At 38.3% G+C, this 18,363-nt stretch overlaps 1 protein-coding gene across 1 annotated transcript in view; it reads left to right on the top strand.

Annotated features, from left to right (window-relative positions):
- Positions 1-18,363, top strand: part of Pof1b (POF1B actin binding protein) — a 93,101-nt gene that overhangs the window by 50,958 nt on the left and 23,780 nt on the right. The window contains exon 7 of the mRNA XM_047535595.1: positions 18,107-18,237. Coding sequence (XP_047391551.1) covers positions 18,107-18,237 — 131 coding nt within the window. The remainder of the gene's footprint in view (positions 1-18,106; positions 18,238-18,363) is intronic.

The raw sequence follows: 18,363 nt of genomic DNA, 5'->3' as shown, positions 1-18,363 counted from the left end.
TCTCACAGCCTTTAAAATTCTGTCTTTATTTTTTATGTTAGGTATTTTCATTATAATGTGCCTTGGTGTGGGTCTGTTGTAATTTTGTGTATTTGGAGTCCTAGAAGCCTCTTCAACTTGATTTTCCATTTCATTCTTCAGATTTGGGAAATTTTCTGCTATTATTTCATTGAATAGATTGTTCATTCCTTTGGTTTGTTTCTCTAAGCCTTCCTCAATCCCAATAATTCTCAAATTTGGCCTTTTCATGATATCCCATAGTTCTTGGAGATTCTGATCATGATTTCTTACCATCTTCTCTGTTTGCTCAACTTTGTTTTCAAGGTTAAATATTTTGTCTTCAATATCTGAGTTTCTGTCTTCCAGGTGTTCTATCCTATTGGTTATGCTTTCTATGGAGTTCTTAATTTGGTTTATTGTTTCCTTCATTTCAAGGATTTCTGTTTGGTTTTTTTTCAATATCTCTAACTCTTTATTGAAATGATCTTTTACTTCCTGCATTTGCTCTTTTAACTGTCGATTGGTGCGATCATTCAATGTCTGCATTTGCTCTTTCATCTCATCATTCAAGGCCTGCATTTGCTCTTTCATCTCATCGTTTGCTTCCCTAATCATTTTAATTATGTACATTCTAAACTCCCTTTCTGTCATTTCTTCTGCCATGCTGTCGTTGGATTTTATTGATGTAACATGTAGATTTGTTTGGGGCATTTTCTTCCCTCATTTTCTCATATTGTTCAGGAATCAGTGGATCATTAAGATATTGCAGATTTCCTCTATTGACTTATAATGTCCCTGAAGATTGCTAGTATATCCCCTCTTATCCTTCAGTCGCCTGAAGTCTTGGAGGAAATTGATAATGCAGTACTCCACAAGGAAGCTGCCTCTCTAAGGGTGGTGGTCTTCAGGTGGGCTATATTCCCTGCTAGTGGGCAGAGGTGCCTCCACTTGTTGACCAATGGTCATCCAAAGGGGAACTAGGCTGCTGGCTGAGGCAAGGCCTGTTTGTGCCTGTGTCTCTGGTTTTACCGTCCTTGTGGGAAAACCTCACCTGGCAGGGAAGACTCACCCGGTGGGGATGTCTCGCTAGTCAGTTCCCCTCCTAGAGGTTCCCCTCAATCTACAACTCCCACCTGGTCTGGGCTGTCTTCCTCTGCAACGTTCCCAGGGGCCCGGACCTACGTCCTGGGCCTGGGAGCCTCACCCTTTGCAGAGGAGTCTCCTTAGGCTGCCTCTCCTCAGAGAATCTGCCCGCAGTCCTGGAAACTTCGCTCCGCCCCTAGGCATGTCTCTGTGTGGCTCTTCTACCAAGAAGCCACCTAGCTCCTGGGACCCTGCTCTGCAATTAATCACCTGGCTATGGGGCCCCTCCTCTGAGCCGCCACCTGGAGCCCCGTACAATAGCTCCGATACCCAGAGACCCGCCACACACCTCTTCCTCCGGACAGCCGCCTGGTGTTCCGACGCAGTCACTAGGAGTCCAAGCAACTCACTTCACGTCTCCTCCTCCCGCCAACCGCCTGTAGCCCTAGGCAGTCACTCCAAGTTCAAGTGACCCGCCGTGTTCCTCCTCCTCCTCGGTGTAGCCCCCCGGGTGTTCAGGAGCGGTCGCTCAGAGACCAATCGACCCACTGCGCTCCTCCAGGCAGGCACCAGTGTTCAGGAGCGGTTGCTTTGAGTCCAAACAACTCACCACTCGCCTCCTCCTCTGGCAACTGCCTGTAGCTCTGATGCAGTCACTCCTAGACCAAGCGACCCGCCACGTTCCTCCTCTTCCTTCGGGCAGCCCCCCGGTGTTCAGAAGCGGTCATTCTGAGTCTAAACAGTTCACCACCTGCTTCTCCTCTGGCAACCACCTGTAGCTCTGATGCAGTCACTCCTAGACCAAGCTACCCACCGCCCTCCTCCTCCTCTTCCTCCGGGCAGCCCCCCGGTGTTCAGAAGCAGTCACTGAGTCCAAACAGCTCGCCACGCAGCTCCTCCTCAGGCAGCCGCCCAGAGCCCCAGTGGTTGCTCTGAGTCCAAGCGCAGTGCTGAGCCGCCTCCTCTACGATGATCCCAGTTGTCCGTGTTTATCGCTCCAGCGGGTGGAGGGGCGTCTCGCCGAGCAACTCTACTTCACAAAGTTCCCTGTGTTCTGGGGCTACCGCCCCATCCGGGACTCCTCCCCAACGGGAGAGACTCACCCGGCGGCTTTGAGTTGGTCCCAAGTCTCTCACTATCTCCTCTTTTGAATCCTGCATCCTGGAGCAACGTGAAATGCAGCCGCCCTCTAGTCCGCCATCTTGAAACCCCTCACTTTTTTTATTAATATAATTATGATTTTTCTAATGATGCTAATTTCTCAGGCATTACTTATTCTTTTCTCAATACAATTTTATACTCAGTCAAATATTCTGGAGTTGTTTTGTTTGGTTTGGTTCTGTTTTGGGTACTGGGGATTGAACTCAGGGGCACTCAACCACTGAGTCATATCCCCAGAACTATTTTATATTTTATTTAGAGATAAGATCTCACTGAGTGGCTTAGTGCCTTGCTTTTACTCTTCTTAAAACTCAGTAATCCACATATACCATCCTTCTTGACTCCAATTACCATTATCTATTGATTTTCTGGTTACTCACACCATCCTTCAAATGTTTCATCAAGCAGCTTACAATATTCTCTCCACTTCCTCCATACCCTGTCCTGGAATCATCTATGAGAATTAGACCATCCCTATCAGTGATCCTTCTCACACTCTGTCCTCATAGTTCTTCATCACCTTTAATTTCTTCATTTCTTTGTATTCAGTCTACATAGACTTTGGTCATTCCTTGAATTTATATTGTCACTTGAAACTGTTTAACCTGAAGTACTGAATGTCTCTTTCTCTTATCATCAGTTTATTACCTCATCTTCTATGCTCTCCTTACTACTTAACTGAGATTCCAGCCCTCAGTTCCAAGCCGAGTTGGCCACCATTGTCAACCAATTCAACAATCCTTTTCCTTGAAGTTGGTTAACTTTTTGTTGCATTCTGTTTTATTGTCTTCACTGTACAGATCTCTTAATTTGAGTAGACTAACATCTACTTTCTCTGTTCTGAGATTTTGACTTCTTTGTGTGATAAAGAAAGTCCCTAAATTAAGCCAATTTAGTCTAGGAAAGATTGTTTCTGTCTTGGTGTCCTCTTTCCATTAATAGACAACTCTTTTAACTAATTCTAAATGGCTTGCTACCAGTATTTAATGTCTAATCCTTTTCTGACCCTCCCTACTTTTATTACAAGTCCCATTACTGCTCTTTCCCTCTAGGTGACCTTGACTTCTACTAAAATTGGGAAGTGGAGTTCAAGCTTATTGTGTGCCAGAATCAGTTGAAAGGTCTGTTTAGGTAGAGATTGCTGGGGTCTGACAATTTCTATTTCCAAGTTCCTTAATTATTTGAATTCTACTGGTCCAAAGACCACAATTTGTGTTCACTATGTGAATTTCAATGACCTACTTCACTGAAAAAATTTGTCTATTCCTTTAGTATTCTTGATTATTTTGATTCAAGAATTAAGATTATATTTGTTTTCAAGTTAACTCCATTTGCAATCCTATCATTCTATTGACAAGATCTCATCTGTTTTTTTTTTACCTCCACAAAATTTACAAAGGAAGAAGCATGCTCACTTATGCCATGTCCTCACTACCCACACATTCCTTAATAGTTTGTGAATCATATTCTAGCTTTGCTATGTTCCTGAAACTTCTTTTATTGAGCTCCAAGTTGCCAAATTCAACTTTCTTTACTGGTTCTCATCTTGTTCCAGTTCTATTGCATATGATACTTTTTTTTAATCTATTATAGATATTCTTCCATTATACTTTATTGTTGCTTCTAAGTCCTTTTCTGTTTTAGTCAGGCTTTACAGTACTATGACTGAAGTACCTGACAAGAACAATGTAGAGGAAGTTTATTTTGGCTGGTGGTTTCAGAAGTTCAGTCCACTTTGGGCTGACTTCATACTTTTGGGCCCCAGGTGAGATAGAACATCATGGCATAATGGGGTGGCAGAGGAAAGCAACTCAGTACATGGCAACCAGGAAGAAGAGAGAGAGAGAGAGAACACGTGAGAGAGGGAACACTGCTCACTGTGGACAAAATACAAACCCCAAGGACCTACTTCTTCCAGCCACACCTTACCTACCTACAGTAACCACTAATTAGGTTATTTTACTCATAATCTAATCATGTTACCTCTGAAAATTCTTGTGTTGCCTCATGCATGAGCTTTAGGGGGACACTTCATATCTCATTCATAACATTTCAGGCTCTTCTCCCTTTACTCACAAAGAGACCTTCCCTAAGGACCCAACTGTGGCCCCTTTCTCCTTTTTCTACCATCTGTCTCTTGACAATATGATATAAAATCTTGACTTCTGCCATACCTCTACATGGACACCTACCAGAATTTCTTCCTCAGCTCTAATATGTCATTTTAATTGCCTGCATGAATCTCTTTTTAACTGACCCACAGTGACCTGCAACTGACCATGCCAGATTTTACTGTGTCTCCTCTTTTAATGGTATCTCTAGTAATCATCAGACTCAAAATTTAATATCATTTTGCCACTCCATACCTATTCAGTTGTCATAGTTTAATGATTGTACACATATCTCCATTTATCTCACTGAAAGTCATCTCTTTCTTAGAATTTTTTTAGTATTTGCTGCAAGTTGTCTCAGAATTCTTTTGCCTTTGATTTGTGCCTCTATTTATATTTGTTATCAATTAGTCTATTCCTTACATTAATGCTATTTAGGTTTATAATGTAGCTCTTCTGAAAGACTATAAAGATCATGAAGACGTTGAGGAGGCAATAGCTTATTTGATTGTGTTTCTAGTAGTACTTGGGACAGTGCTTACTAAGTTCTCAGTAAAATGTGTGCTTAATTAAGGAATGACTCATGCCACTGAGACCTTATAAACCCTATATTTGGTTTGTGGGTATAGATTTTAGCTTCAGGTTTAATAAGAAACTAAAATATATGATAAATTACCAGTGCCAGTGTATATGTACAGTAAGTCTTTCCACTAGACTTGCTTATATAAGCTAAGTGTTTCCATACTTTGAATAAATTATATGCTATGGAATCATAGAACAGAGAAATTATAGAGAAGTAGAAAACAGGAAAAAGGTAACAACAAATGTATTATCAAGCTGTTATGTACTTAAAAAATACATATTCATTTTTTGATGTATATATTTATGCATTTATACCTCCTTTCTCATTTCAAGGAATTTGGAATGGCTTATGAGAATCAATAAGATGCAATGGAATAAATAAATATATAAGTATCAATGACAGGGTAAATATAATGGAATGATAACACCAGAGGGAAAAGTACACAGAAATTCAATCCAGAGAGTTTTGTCATTAGTAAAACAGAATCAAAACTTTGGCTCTGAGCTTCCCAGAAACCCTTGGGAAAAAAAGAAAAAGCATAATTCTTTATAAAGTTTCCATTGTCCATGAGAGAAAAGCTTTATAAATTATTAAAATTCATTTTGTATTATAGTAAAATATTATACATTTAATTTTCCAGTTAGAATAATTTAAGAAGCTACAAATGTTATTATTCACTTATCCATACTCATTATGAAATGAATATGCAAAACAGCAATGTGTTTTTCTAATTGGTTGTGAGTAGAGGAATCACAATATTTTATAATATAATATCAAATTTACGTACACACAAGCGCACACACCAAAATGAAGTCAGAGAAAACTTGATTAGGTTTTACTAAAGTGCATTTAAGTGAGCTTTATTAAAGCAACTTTCCAACCAGTGATTTTTTATCAATTCTACTTAATAAGTATTCCCAATTTCATCCTTGATTACAATTTTCTCACTACTTACCTTCCATCATTAGGCTGTTAAAAAGGCTGTCCTTAATATATATTTTGATTAATGAGATAAATTGATGCAGAATCAGCATTATTAATATTTTTATAATGTTGAAAATATTTAATCTATTTATTCAATATATTTTATTAGCACTTACTATATTAAGGCACTATGCAAGGTGATGAAATTTTAGGAAGATACTAAGACAGTATCTCTACTCTCAAGTACCTAAGAATGTTTAAACATAAACAATATTCTTCTACTCTTTTTATCACAATTCTAATAGAAAATTGTCTGTATGCCTTAAACTAAATAAAATCATTATTTTCGTGATTAATAATTTACAAAATATTTTACCCCTATTCATTTATTTATTTATTTTGGTGCTGAGGGTTGAACATAGGGTTGCTTTACCACTGAGCTACATTCCCAGACCTTTTTAAGTTTTTTTAATTATTATTTTTAAAATTTTGAGACATGATCTCACCAAGTTGCTGAACCTGGCCTAAAATTTGTGATCTTCCTGTCTTAGCCCTCCGTGTTACTGGGATTACAAGTGGAAGCCACTACTCCCAGCTCCCACTATTTATTTCTATTTGATACCTCCCATAACTTTGTAAAGTAGTCACTAAATTACCTACCTTTTACAGTTGAGAAAACCAGGTTATGCAATTTACTTAACCCACAACTAGGAAGTATGACTTCAATTTCCATTTTCTTCATTACCATACTTTGCTTTATAAGTATATCCATATTCAAATTTATATTGGGTGTTTAACAACTTAACTATCACAAGTAAAGAATTCTTTATTTTAGAATTGTGATTGTTGTACAGCATATTCAGTTCATTGATATTTATTTATTTTATTTTTTATTGTAAACAAATGGGATACATGTTGTTTCTCTGTTTGTATGTGGAGTCAAGGCATACCATTCATGTAATCATAAATTTATATAGGGTAATGTTGTTTGATTAATTCTGTTATTTTTTTCCTCCCCCCCCCACTCCTCTTTTCCCTCTATACAGTCCTTTCTTCCTCCATTCTTGCCACCCTCCTTAACTCTAACCCTAAACTTAACCCTAATCCTAATGCTAACCCCTCCCACCCCCCATTATATGTCATCATCCGCTTATCAGCGAGATCATTTGTCCTTTGGTTTTTTGAGATTGGCTTATCTCACTTAGCATGATATTTTCCAATTTCATCCATTTCTTTATGGTGGAGTAATATTCCACTGTATATATATGCCACAGTTTCTTTATCCATTCATCAATTGAAGGACATCTAGGTTGGTTCCAAAATCTGGCTATGGTGAATTGAGCAACTATGAACATTGATGTGGCTGTATCTCTGTAGTATGCTGATTTTAAGTCCTTTGGGTATAGGCCAAGGAGTGGGATAGCTGGGTCAAATGGTGGTTCCATTCCAAGCTTTCTGAGGAATCTCCATACTGCTTTCCAGAGTGGCTGTACTAATTTGGAACCCCACCATCAATGTATGAGTGTACCTTTTTCCCCACATCCTCTCCAACACCTATTGTTGCTTGTGTTCTTGATAATCGCCATTCTAATTGGGGTGAGATGGAATCTTAGGGTGGTTTTGATTTGCATTTCTCTTATTACTAGAGATGTGGAACATTTTTTCATATATCTGTTGATTGCTTGTAGATCTTCTTCTGTGAAGTGTCTGTTCATTTCCTTAGCCCATTTGTTGATTGGATTATTTGTATTCTTGGTGTAGAGACTTTTGAGTTCTTTATAGATTCTGGAAATTAGTGCTCTATCTGAAGTATGAGTGGCAAAGATATTCTCCTACTCTGTAGGCTCTCTCTTCACATTACTGATAGTTTCCTTTGCTGAGAGAAAGTTTTTTAGTTTGAATCTATCCCAGTTGTTGATTCTTGCTTTTATTTCTTGTGCTATGGGAGTCCTGTTAAAGAAGTCTGATCCTAAGCCAACAAGTTGAAGATTTGGACCTACATTTTCTTCTATAAGATGCAGGGTCTCTGGTCTGATTCCAAGGTCTTTGATCCATTTTGAGTTGAGTTTTGTACAGGGTGAGAGATAGGGGTTTAATTTCATTCTGTTGCATATGGTTTTCCAGTTTTCCCAGCACCATTTGTTGAAGAGGCTATCTTTTCTCCATTGCATATTTTTGGACCCTTTGTCTAGTTTGAGAAAATTGTATTTATTTGGGTTTGTGTCCATGTCCTCTATTCTGTACCATTGATCTACCTGTCTATTTTGGTACCAATACCATGCCGTTTTTGTTACTATTGCTTTGTAGTAGAGTTGAAGATCTGGTATTGTGATACCCCCTGCTTCGCTCTTTCTGCTGAGGATTGCTTTAGCTATTCTGGGTTTCTTATTTTTGTGTGCTGGCGATATAGCCCATCACGTAGTGTGCCTGCCTTGCATGCTGGAGACCGGGGTTCGAGTCCCCAGCCCTGTTAGATTGCGGAAATAACAAACAAACTAAACCAATTCAGAGGCTCCTGATCTTAAGTCCTCTCCCCTGATTGATATTTATTGAAAATCAAATATGTACCTTATATTGTATAATAGATAATTTCTTTATTAAATATGTACCCAGATTAAAATAGCATTAAGGATTTTCAGAACCTAAAATTCTTATACATTTTCTCTGTCTAGGATTGGTTGCTATTTTTGGTACAAAATATGTGCAACCAAATGATGTTGCACTTAAAATGCATTTAATTTTCTCAGAGACTTATGATCGCCCACCACCCGCGGGGACAATCACAACGCGTACGCTCTTCTTGATCACAGGAACCAAAAGGACTTTATTCCACAAGTCTCAGACTTATATTGAGAACATCAGCCTATCAGAGAGTAGACTACCAGGAAAGTCAGCCTATCAAGGAACAGTCTCCAGGCAGATACCAGGATTGCCTCATGTACAACAGCCAACCAGAGTTACTTCCTAAAACTTGTATATGAGTGCAGCTATGTCTGGCAAGCTGCCAGGCACCATCTTAGAGATCAGGCCAGGGTGCGGCTCTGGGTCCCTCAGAGCACGACCCTGACATCTCCCCCTTATTCTTTAAATAAAGAAAAGATGACATGGGACCATGCCTGTCTTAGGTTGTCCATGGCAAATTACATCCTTACCCGTCATTGAAATTCTGACCTCCAGGCGTCAGAACCCTGTCTTAGGTTGGTATGCATTTCCACAGATCTTACCCGTCTTTGACTACTGGTCCAGCATGCTTAGCTATACTTGGGGGGATGTGCCTGTCTCAATGGCTGTCAAAGTCTGTACTATAGCCCGTCGATGCCGTTGGGCATCTTGGCGAACTCTGATCTGGCTGTGTATAACATAGGCTATCCCTAAGCAGATAATAATCAGAACAGCTACTGTTCCAGCCCACTGTTTTGTCAATCCCAGTGCTTTAGATAACAAAGAGAACATCTTGGATACCGATGCAACTTGAACCCTGGTGGCATTGACTCTGAGTATTTCAGCTCATGGCTGACTGGTTAAATTATCAAACATAGATGACCAATTACCAGTAAGGTAGACAGAGAGATTTTTAGATAACATAACCACAGAGCTAAGGTTATTATAAGCAATAGGGGTGACACATACTGCTCTTAAAGGATAAACACATCCCAGTCCCAAAAGTTCTTGCAAGATCCACTTGTACTTGTAGTAAGTCCACTCTTTGATTTACAAGGAGTATGCCTGCTGTTAGATGTTGGTTTAGGGTCTCTTTAGTCTGTAAGGCTGCAGCTGTATTTTCAGCCAAGTGATTGTTTTTGCTGTCTGTATGGTTGTGTCAATGCTGCTGCTGCGGTTGCGGCTGCTGCTGCAGAGACTGCTACCATGGCGACCACGGTTGCTGTGATGCCAAAATCTCTCCTGTTTCTTGATAGTAACACTGGCAATTCTGCATCTGTAACAGAGACTGGGACTGGTAGGAAGGTAGGAACACACATTAAGACTGCCAGCGGGAACCTAGAAGCATTCCAACATTGAGAGAGATAGCATCCTAAGAGACTAAAAAGAGGTTGTAAGTTAGTTCAAGGGGGGCTATGAGCATCATGGTCATCAGGAGTATGTTGGTCTGAGTTACTTGTTGGTAGCGTTGGCACTGGTCGAGTTAGTCACTCAGGAACCCAGATAGGCAATGTTTTATCCTGTGGAAACACACAAACCGAGCCGTGGCTCCAGTAAAGCACCGGGTCCGGGCCGTCCTCCATTGTCCTGTAAGAACATCCTTCCATTTTACCGTCGCTCTATCATGTTGTTTATGATTGCCATGTCTCTCAGCGGCAGAGCGACCCTCATTATCCAGAGTTAAAAAATTTAAAATAAAGAGGCAAAGAGAAAGTTTATCTTTAGGGGACCTGAAGGTCTCCCCTATTCCCCCTTTTTGTTTATAAAGAGTATTTTTGAGGGTGAGATGTGCACATTAGAATTATACCTATTAGGACATAACTCTTAGTAACCTTGTTTTTAGTTTAGTGATGACACAAAACAATTTTTTCTACAAACACATTTGAGTAATCCCATGCATGTCAACTCTAATTCACTTATTTTTTAAAAACCAAGATATCAGACAAGTGTCCTGAACAGTATTTACCGTCTCTTTCCTGTTGAAGAAAAGTCCTAGAAAAATTGATGTTAGACATTATATAAACATCAACATTTTATTAGTTTGACCACCTAGAGACTTGCGAGTTATTTTCAAGACATTTTACTTCTATTAGTTTACCCAATTTAAATTGAACCTTTTTAAATCACATGAATTAAAAGTATTTGGATCCATTTTTAAATTTTAATTTTAGGAGCGCTCAGTTTTGATACAGATAAAACATGACATCAGACAGCATGACATACACATAACACAAAATCAAAGGCCTTGAAACTTTATAGGTGAATCTACATTGCATTGTAACAGATGTTAAAAAACTCTAGTTGAATAAAAAAAATAGAACTGATCAAAAAAGTCATGAGCTAAAAAAATATGTAGAATTCAAAAAAAAACAAGAGTCCTGGAAAAATGATATGGGAAAAATGATACAGCTGTTAATTACTTTAGTAAAGCACCATAAAATTTACTTTTGCTGTAGTTTTGGTAAGACTCTTTTTGCTCTTTTTTTTTCCCCCTTGGATTTGAGACCGGTCTTCTACTGAGTTTTCTAGCTTCCTCCATTTACATTTCAATGTAAGCTTTGACTGAGATCAGGATCTGAAAGGGGCTAAAATGTTCCAGCAGAAACTTGATGCCTAGGGCATTTTAACCCTTATTCCTGGTTAGTAATCAATTCAGGTTTGGACACAGAAAATTATGAAACAATTATCTCCCAATACTTGTGGGGACTGGGGCTACTATATCATACTCCTTACTAGGACATGCCACTGATGGTTGGGCTGGTTACTCCCTCCACACCGGTGTATGTGGGACCTCATGGCAGGAGGACTAGGTGGGCTGGGTGGGGTGAAGTTGGAGGAGGAGGAGGGATTAAGAGGGGGAGAAGAAGGAGGCATTCGAGTTTGCAGGAAGAGCATAGAAGCGCAAGAAAGAAGAGACTTGAAGATAAGGAATTCCTTTCCATCTGCCCACTCGCTCACGGATGCTGTGTGCCAATATCTTTGGTAACCACAATCCACCTTCCCATGGAGCAATCTTTCATCCCTGCACAGGCCAATTTGTGATTGGTAGTCATTGCTTCCCAAACTAACATTTTACCATTTACCGGGAAGGCCATACAGGGAGGGGGGAGGTTAGAGTCTGTGAGTTCTTGCCCAGTATCATAAAATGGCCACCGGGAAGATTTCCTGCCACCCTGAAGGAGGAGGGCGAGGGCTTTCATTGGAGTCTGATGTGGCCCCAGAATACAAGATGGCAGCAATGAGCCTCCCTGGGGCGGTTTTTAGGCGGCGGCTCTTTGGGGAGAAACTTGGAGCCCCCTTTGGGAGGTCCTGGAGAGAAGCAGGCCTTAAGGGCAGATAACGTAGGGCAGACTCCTAATGGGGGACCCTCCCCTAAACTGATTTCCCTCTTAAAGGTGTCCCAGGCTTTCTCCGCCTGTGTATCAGACCACTCAAGGCTGCTACTCTTCAGCATGAGTCTAAGAGCTGAGAGCGCAGGGTCACCATGTGTGGTGTGTGTTTGCCCCATCTTTTCTTTAGTAGATCCTGTAATAGCGAGATTTTTTGTTTTACATAGTAAATCCTCCTCTTCATCTGAACTATCCTCACACCCAGTTTCATTTTCCTTGTCTGTCTCTGATCTTATTGACGCCCTTTCTGATGCTTTAGACCTTTCCTCTTTTATTTCCTCCAAAACCTCTTCCCCTTGTTTTATGGCCTCTCTGCATTTGGTTCGGGGTGTTTTAGTTTCAAGAGGAATTCCATTGGCCCGGAGCAAATCCTTTAAGGGACCTTCCATGCGCATTCGTGACATTTCAGTGTCCATATTTCTCTATTAAACTAGCAGAATGCAAAACACTTTAACTAGCAAAACAAAAGCGAAAACACTTACACTCAATCTCCGTCGCTTATCCCGCGAACTTTAACTCGTCACTTATCCCGCGAACTTTAACTCCATCGCTTATCCCGCGAACTTTAACTCGTCGCTCATCCAGCGAACTTTAACTTGTCACTTATCCTTCGAACTTTAACTCGTCACTTATCCTGCGAACTTTAACCTGGCCAGACTGTACTTTACTTTCCCTGTATTTACCTGATCAGTTCCTTCTTTGTAACTCGAGTTCCCGGGTTTTGGCACCACTTATGATCGCCCACCACCCGCGGGGACAATCACAACGCGTACGCTCTTCTTGATCACAGGAACCAAAAGGACTTTATTCCACAAGTCTCAGACTTATATTGAGAACATCAGCCTATCAGAGAGTAGACTACCAGGAAAGTCAGCCTATCAAGGAACAGTCTCCAGGCAGATACCAGGATTGCCTCATGTACAACAGCCAACCAGAGTTACTTCCTAAAACTTGTATATGAGTGCAGCTATGTCTGGCAAGCTGCCAGGCGCCATCTTAGAGATCAGGCCAGGGTGCGGCTCTGGGTCCCTCAGAGCACGCCCCTGACAGAGACTAATACCCACTGGATTAAGGATTATTTGAATCAGTTTGATAGCTATTAAATGTCTAAAATTAAAACAATATTAAATGGTATCCTTATTTATCTATAAATGTCATCATATCCTTATGAGTTTTACTGATTATATAGATATCACTTATACATTTTAACTTTTTATTAATGTATTTTCATTTTCATGTAGCAGTTCAAAAGTTATTTCTCAATTGAATCTTAGCACAGCCGATCTCATTATTTAACACGTTCATGAGTTTTAGAATGTTAGTTACTTAATGGCTAATCACTTTAACATGGTATTTTAAGCACTTTATAATCTGTTAATCAGCCCTTCTGAATAGGTAACTTAATAGGTACACACTAAAGACAGTTCCTGGTGGGAATAAATTGAATTAAGACAATGTGCTATCATACTGAATTGTGATTTGTTCCTTGGCTGCAAATAGCCTCCAGAAAAATTCTCACAGGTGTGTGTCATTAAGCTTGAGGGGCACCATGCAAGAAAAGATAGTTCAGGTGAAATTAGCAGCAATTGTGTTTCTATTATCTTTAGGGTTCTAAAATTCCTGCGACTGAACTTTACAAATATGGTTGGTCAAAATCATCATCTTTGAATATCAAAATTGATACAGTATAGGCCTAGCTAGAAAAGTTTACCTACTATTCCTGGAATCTCATAGTACACAAATATGACACAAAACCCCAAGATAAAATTAGGACAAGAACTTCCAAGGCAGTAGTGAGATGAGGTCCGTGATTTCCCTTTGGAAAGTACTTACTTTCTTCAGATATTCTGAAAAGTGACCATTAATCTGGTTATAAACCTTAATGTGGTCGCTTGACTTGGGTTTTCTTGAGTCATTAACGATTTCTCACTGCAATCAGAAAAAAGGAACTGGACATCTAGGTATTTATTAGAACAAAGTAGTGATCTGATTGAAGGTATTTTATTGTCACAAGTTCAAGAATCTTTCATAATTTTTTGAAGAAATACCACACATTGGATATCTGGAACAACTGTTCATTAGCAGTCTATATTCCTTTTCTGTTTATATGTGAACAGTTAAAGTTATTAAGAAAGATTGACATTTGGCAGATGAGTAAATATGGAGGGTACTTATATCTCAAGTATCCTATCAACTCAATATCATAAGATACAAAACCTCCATCTACTACAGTTCTTCTGGCCCAAAGCATTCATGTTTCCTTGGGAAGCTCCTTATTATGGCTTTCTCAGAGCAAGAAGAAGATGACTTTTAGCCAACTCTAAAAGTTAGGCCAGGGTTGGGGTTGTAGCTCAGTGGTAGAGCACTTGCCTAGCAAGTGTGAGGGTTCAATCCTCAGCGCACATGAAAACAAATAAAGGAATTGTTTCCATCTATTTTTAAAAAGTTTAAATAAAAGCTATGCCAAAACACACCCACAATCAATTCCAATAACATTTAGACATTCTAAGAAGTTGTGATTTAGTAATGGGAAAAATGGCTAACTGGCACATCCCAGTTTGTGATTAGAAAATTTCATTTTATTCTTGAGTACTACTATTATTAAAGATTTAATACTAGGTGAGAATTTGAATTCCTCTGTCCTCACAACTCCAAAATTTTGAACTCAACTGAGTTTTGGCTTCTACTGAATTTTACTTAATTATTATAAATCTATGATTCTAAAAAACAATAAGAATATATTCACGAGTGAATTTTTTCTTCTGGTTTCTCTACTGTGACATTTCTCTTAGCAAAAGAATTCGTTGTTCAATTTTAATTATCTTAACCTTTTCTCTAGCTAAAATTTATTGCCCGAACTTTAGGCATATTTGGCACAGTTTTCCACTGAAGAAAGAAAATTCCTCACTGTTTCAAGTGCTAGCCCAACTCACCTCCAAAGTAATTACCTCCTAAGTATATACTTAGGGATAATGTATATCCAAAGTAACCAAGAAAACAAATAACAGAAGTCATTTGGGAAGGTAATGTATTTTAATGGTAATGAAGTATGTAGTGAGAAGCATTACCTAATTTACTGTTTATGTGGAGTGCATGGTAGTGCCTGGAACACATAGTAAGTCCTGAATAAATATTACTTATTATTATCTTTTCTTGTAATAAAATTGTTTCCTATAGAAACTTCTAATACCTGTTTCTAGCTTTGAACATATATAAAATGTTGATGAAAGTCACTTCATGTCTTGGTCTATGTGATTCTTCGAGTGCTTAAATACACCACACAGAAATCACATAAGTAAAATTTAATTAATGGCACTAATGATTAATGTGGGAAAGAAGGATGCACCTAAAAAGTCTACCAATGTGCAGTACAATGACAAGAGAGTATTTGTGCACAACAGCAAATATTTTAAGACAATTTGCAACTATGAAATTACTCTTTCCAATGATTCAGATGGGAAAGAAACATGATTTTCATAGCATTAGGAGAGAATTATCAGCTGAGAGAAAATCATGTAAAATTCTAAATTCATACAATTAATTGTTTGGAAATTTTAGAAGATACACTCAGCACTTGAATATTCTTGGCTAAAAAATGACCTGTTCTGCTTGGGAAAGTTGTCATCTGAGAAGGGACACATGGGGGGATGAGAGAGGAATGGGGACCAGTCACTGCAAAGAAAATATCCTCAAGATAAATAGAGTGACATTTATATGATGCCTAGATTTTCAATCTCTGCCATGATTTGGATATGATTTGTACCCCTGAGGTTTATATGTTGGAAGCTTTATCCCTGGTGTGGTGGTGCTCTGATTTTGTTTTGAGCAGGGTAGTACCAGGGATTGAACTCAGGGACATTAGACCACTGTACCATATCCCCAGCCCTATTTTGTGTTTTATTTAGAGACAGAGTCTCACTGAATTGCTTAGTGCCTCACTTTTGTTGAGGCTGGCTTTGAACTTGTGATCCTCCTGTCTCAGCCTCCCAGGCCACTGGGATTACAGGTATGTGCCACTGCGCCAGGCTGCTATGATGTTTTGAGATATTTAAGAGGCAAAGCCAGTGGGAGTTGGTTAGGTCATTGAGAGTATCACATTCAGAAGGAATTAAGGTAATTCTTGTGAGATGCTGAATTAGTTCTCCTGAAAAAGCTGTTCTAAAAAGATTGCTCCCTTCCCCTGATCTGGATTCCTGCTTCATCACATAATCACTCCCTCTTGTTATATACTACCAACATTCTGATGCCATTTGCCATGAAGCTGTCATCAAACCTGAACTGATACTGGTGCCATGCTCCTGAACCTCCAGAACTAAAAATCAAATAAACTTTTCTTTGTGAAATACCCATCCTCAGGTATTTAGCTACACAAGAAAGCAGTCTAATACACCTTCTTATCTAGCTAATTTTGCTTTTTAAAATCACATTGAAACCATGTTTGCTGGCTACTCTCAGATTGATTAATATATAGATGACCAACAGGGGGGAAATGAATGAATAATACACAAAATAAACATTTAAGTATTTAAGCTTACTTTGACTATGGACTAGCCTGGTTTCAACCTTCATTTCCTGAGAGAAGCCTGTGATAGAGGAGCTGACGGTTCAGAGCTTGAAGTCCAAGGGGTACTGAAATGTCAACCTCCAACTCTACAATTCAGTTTAGTTGCTGCAACTCTTAACTTTTTATTAATGTATTTTCATTGTCATGTAGCAGTTCAAAAGTTATTTCACAGTTGTATCTTAGCACAGCAGAGGGTACGGGCATCACAATGATAACTCTTGAGGAAGTTTTGCCTACATTCATTTTGGTTTTCTTAAAAATTCTCATTGACTGCATTAAGAACAGTCTGTAAAAAAATATCCTTTCAGAATCTGCATCAGTTCTAATCAGGTAGATAAATTCTTGCTATTCAACAAGTACTCACTGGGTAGCTAAAGAAATTTTAGCCAATATTGTGCTAAATACTATGGGATATACCAAAAATATGACTTATTATTTACTGCTAAGTTTTCTTGTTATTTCTTTGGGGGAAGAGAGAGAGTGCTAAGAGAACAAGACTTCTATGTGTTAAAAACTACCAAAACAACTCAAGATAATTGAACACAAAGAACAAAATTAAATTAGCCATGTTGGCTGGCAGAGTTTCAATTTTCATGGAACTGATAATCTTGAGAGGTATTTCAAAGGATGGGTAAGATTTTAACACAACCAAAAGGATAGAGCATGTTCTAAGCAATTGACAATGCAAGTAAAGACCCAAAGGCAGTAATTACATGATATGACTGAAACAGAGAGCTTGTAAAGAAACAAAGTGTTACTAAGTTGCTAGGTTCATATAAACATTCAAAAGTATTATATTAAATATTTAAATATAGATCTATGGACTATATGTATTTTTATATACCATAGTACCTAGAATTTATGCACTACTTGTAAATTTTGTGACATTTAAACCTACTGTGTGCCACTGACTTTACAGGTTAACCCAAAGATTGGTAGTAAACGATATGAAGCCAACAAAAATTAGTCTTATTTAGGACACTATTCATGATAATTTGTGTCTAGGATTTCAAATGTATCTTGGGTCTGTGAATTTTCAACACTTGGGTCTGAACTACTTTTCTCCAAGTCAGATCAACTAGATAGATATTCAGTCCAAATAATAAAAGGAGGGAGTCTAACAAGAAATGCATAAAACATACTGAATAACATAAGTTTTCTTAGTCTAACTTTAAGATATATTAGTAAAACGAGATCCCTTTCACTAAAAATATGTAAGTCTAAATGAAAATAATTATTCTGTAGTCAGCATAAGTCAAATATCACATTTTCTTTTCCCACAGTAGGCAGATGAGAAATCCTGGTGGTATTAATGAGAAATTCAGAGATTATTACTTATTTTACTGTTTTATTTAAGTACCTATATTCAGTATTTGTTATTCAAGTTTTACATTCATTGGATCATGTAGACTTGAGTGAAATGAAATTGAATATGTTATTGCAGTGTTTAATTGTCTTTAAATTCTTCCCCTATGGAAAAAAAGTGATACCTTAGATACATAGAAAGTTTAGGAATTAATTCATGTGTTAACTTTAATAGGTTATTTTAATTTTTACATTTTATATGAGAATATCTGTGAACTTAGAAAAAAATAATATTTTTTATAATTCTGATTGATGTTTGCTTCAGGTGATAATTCAGGATGATGGCCCTGAAAAATTGGATCCCAAATATTTTGGAGAGTTGCTTGCTGACCTAAGCCGTAAGAACACGGATCTGTATCACTGCTTATTAGAACATTTGCAGAGAATTGGAGGAAGGTACTGTAAATATATATTTTGCTTTGATATTGTAGCTATCAAATATTTTACTACATTATTATATTTTAATAGACTTTTTTAAAAGAGAAGTTTTATGTTCATGGCAGGATTTTCATATGTTTAATG

The sequence above is a fragment of the Sciurus carolinensis genome, chromosome X (genome assembly GCF_902686445.1).
Source record: "Sciurus carolinensis chromosome X, mSciCar1.2, whole genome shotgun sequence".
Lineage (NCBI taxonomy): Eukaryota > Metazoa > Chordata > Mammalia > Rodentia > Sciuridae > Sciurus > Sciurus carolinensis.
This window is presented reverse-complemented; position numbering and strand designations above follow the sequence as displayed.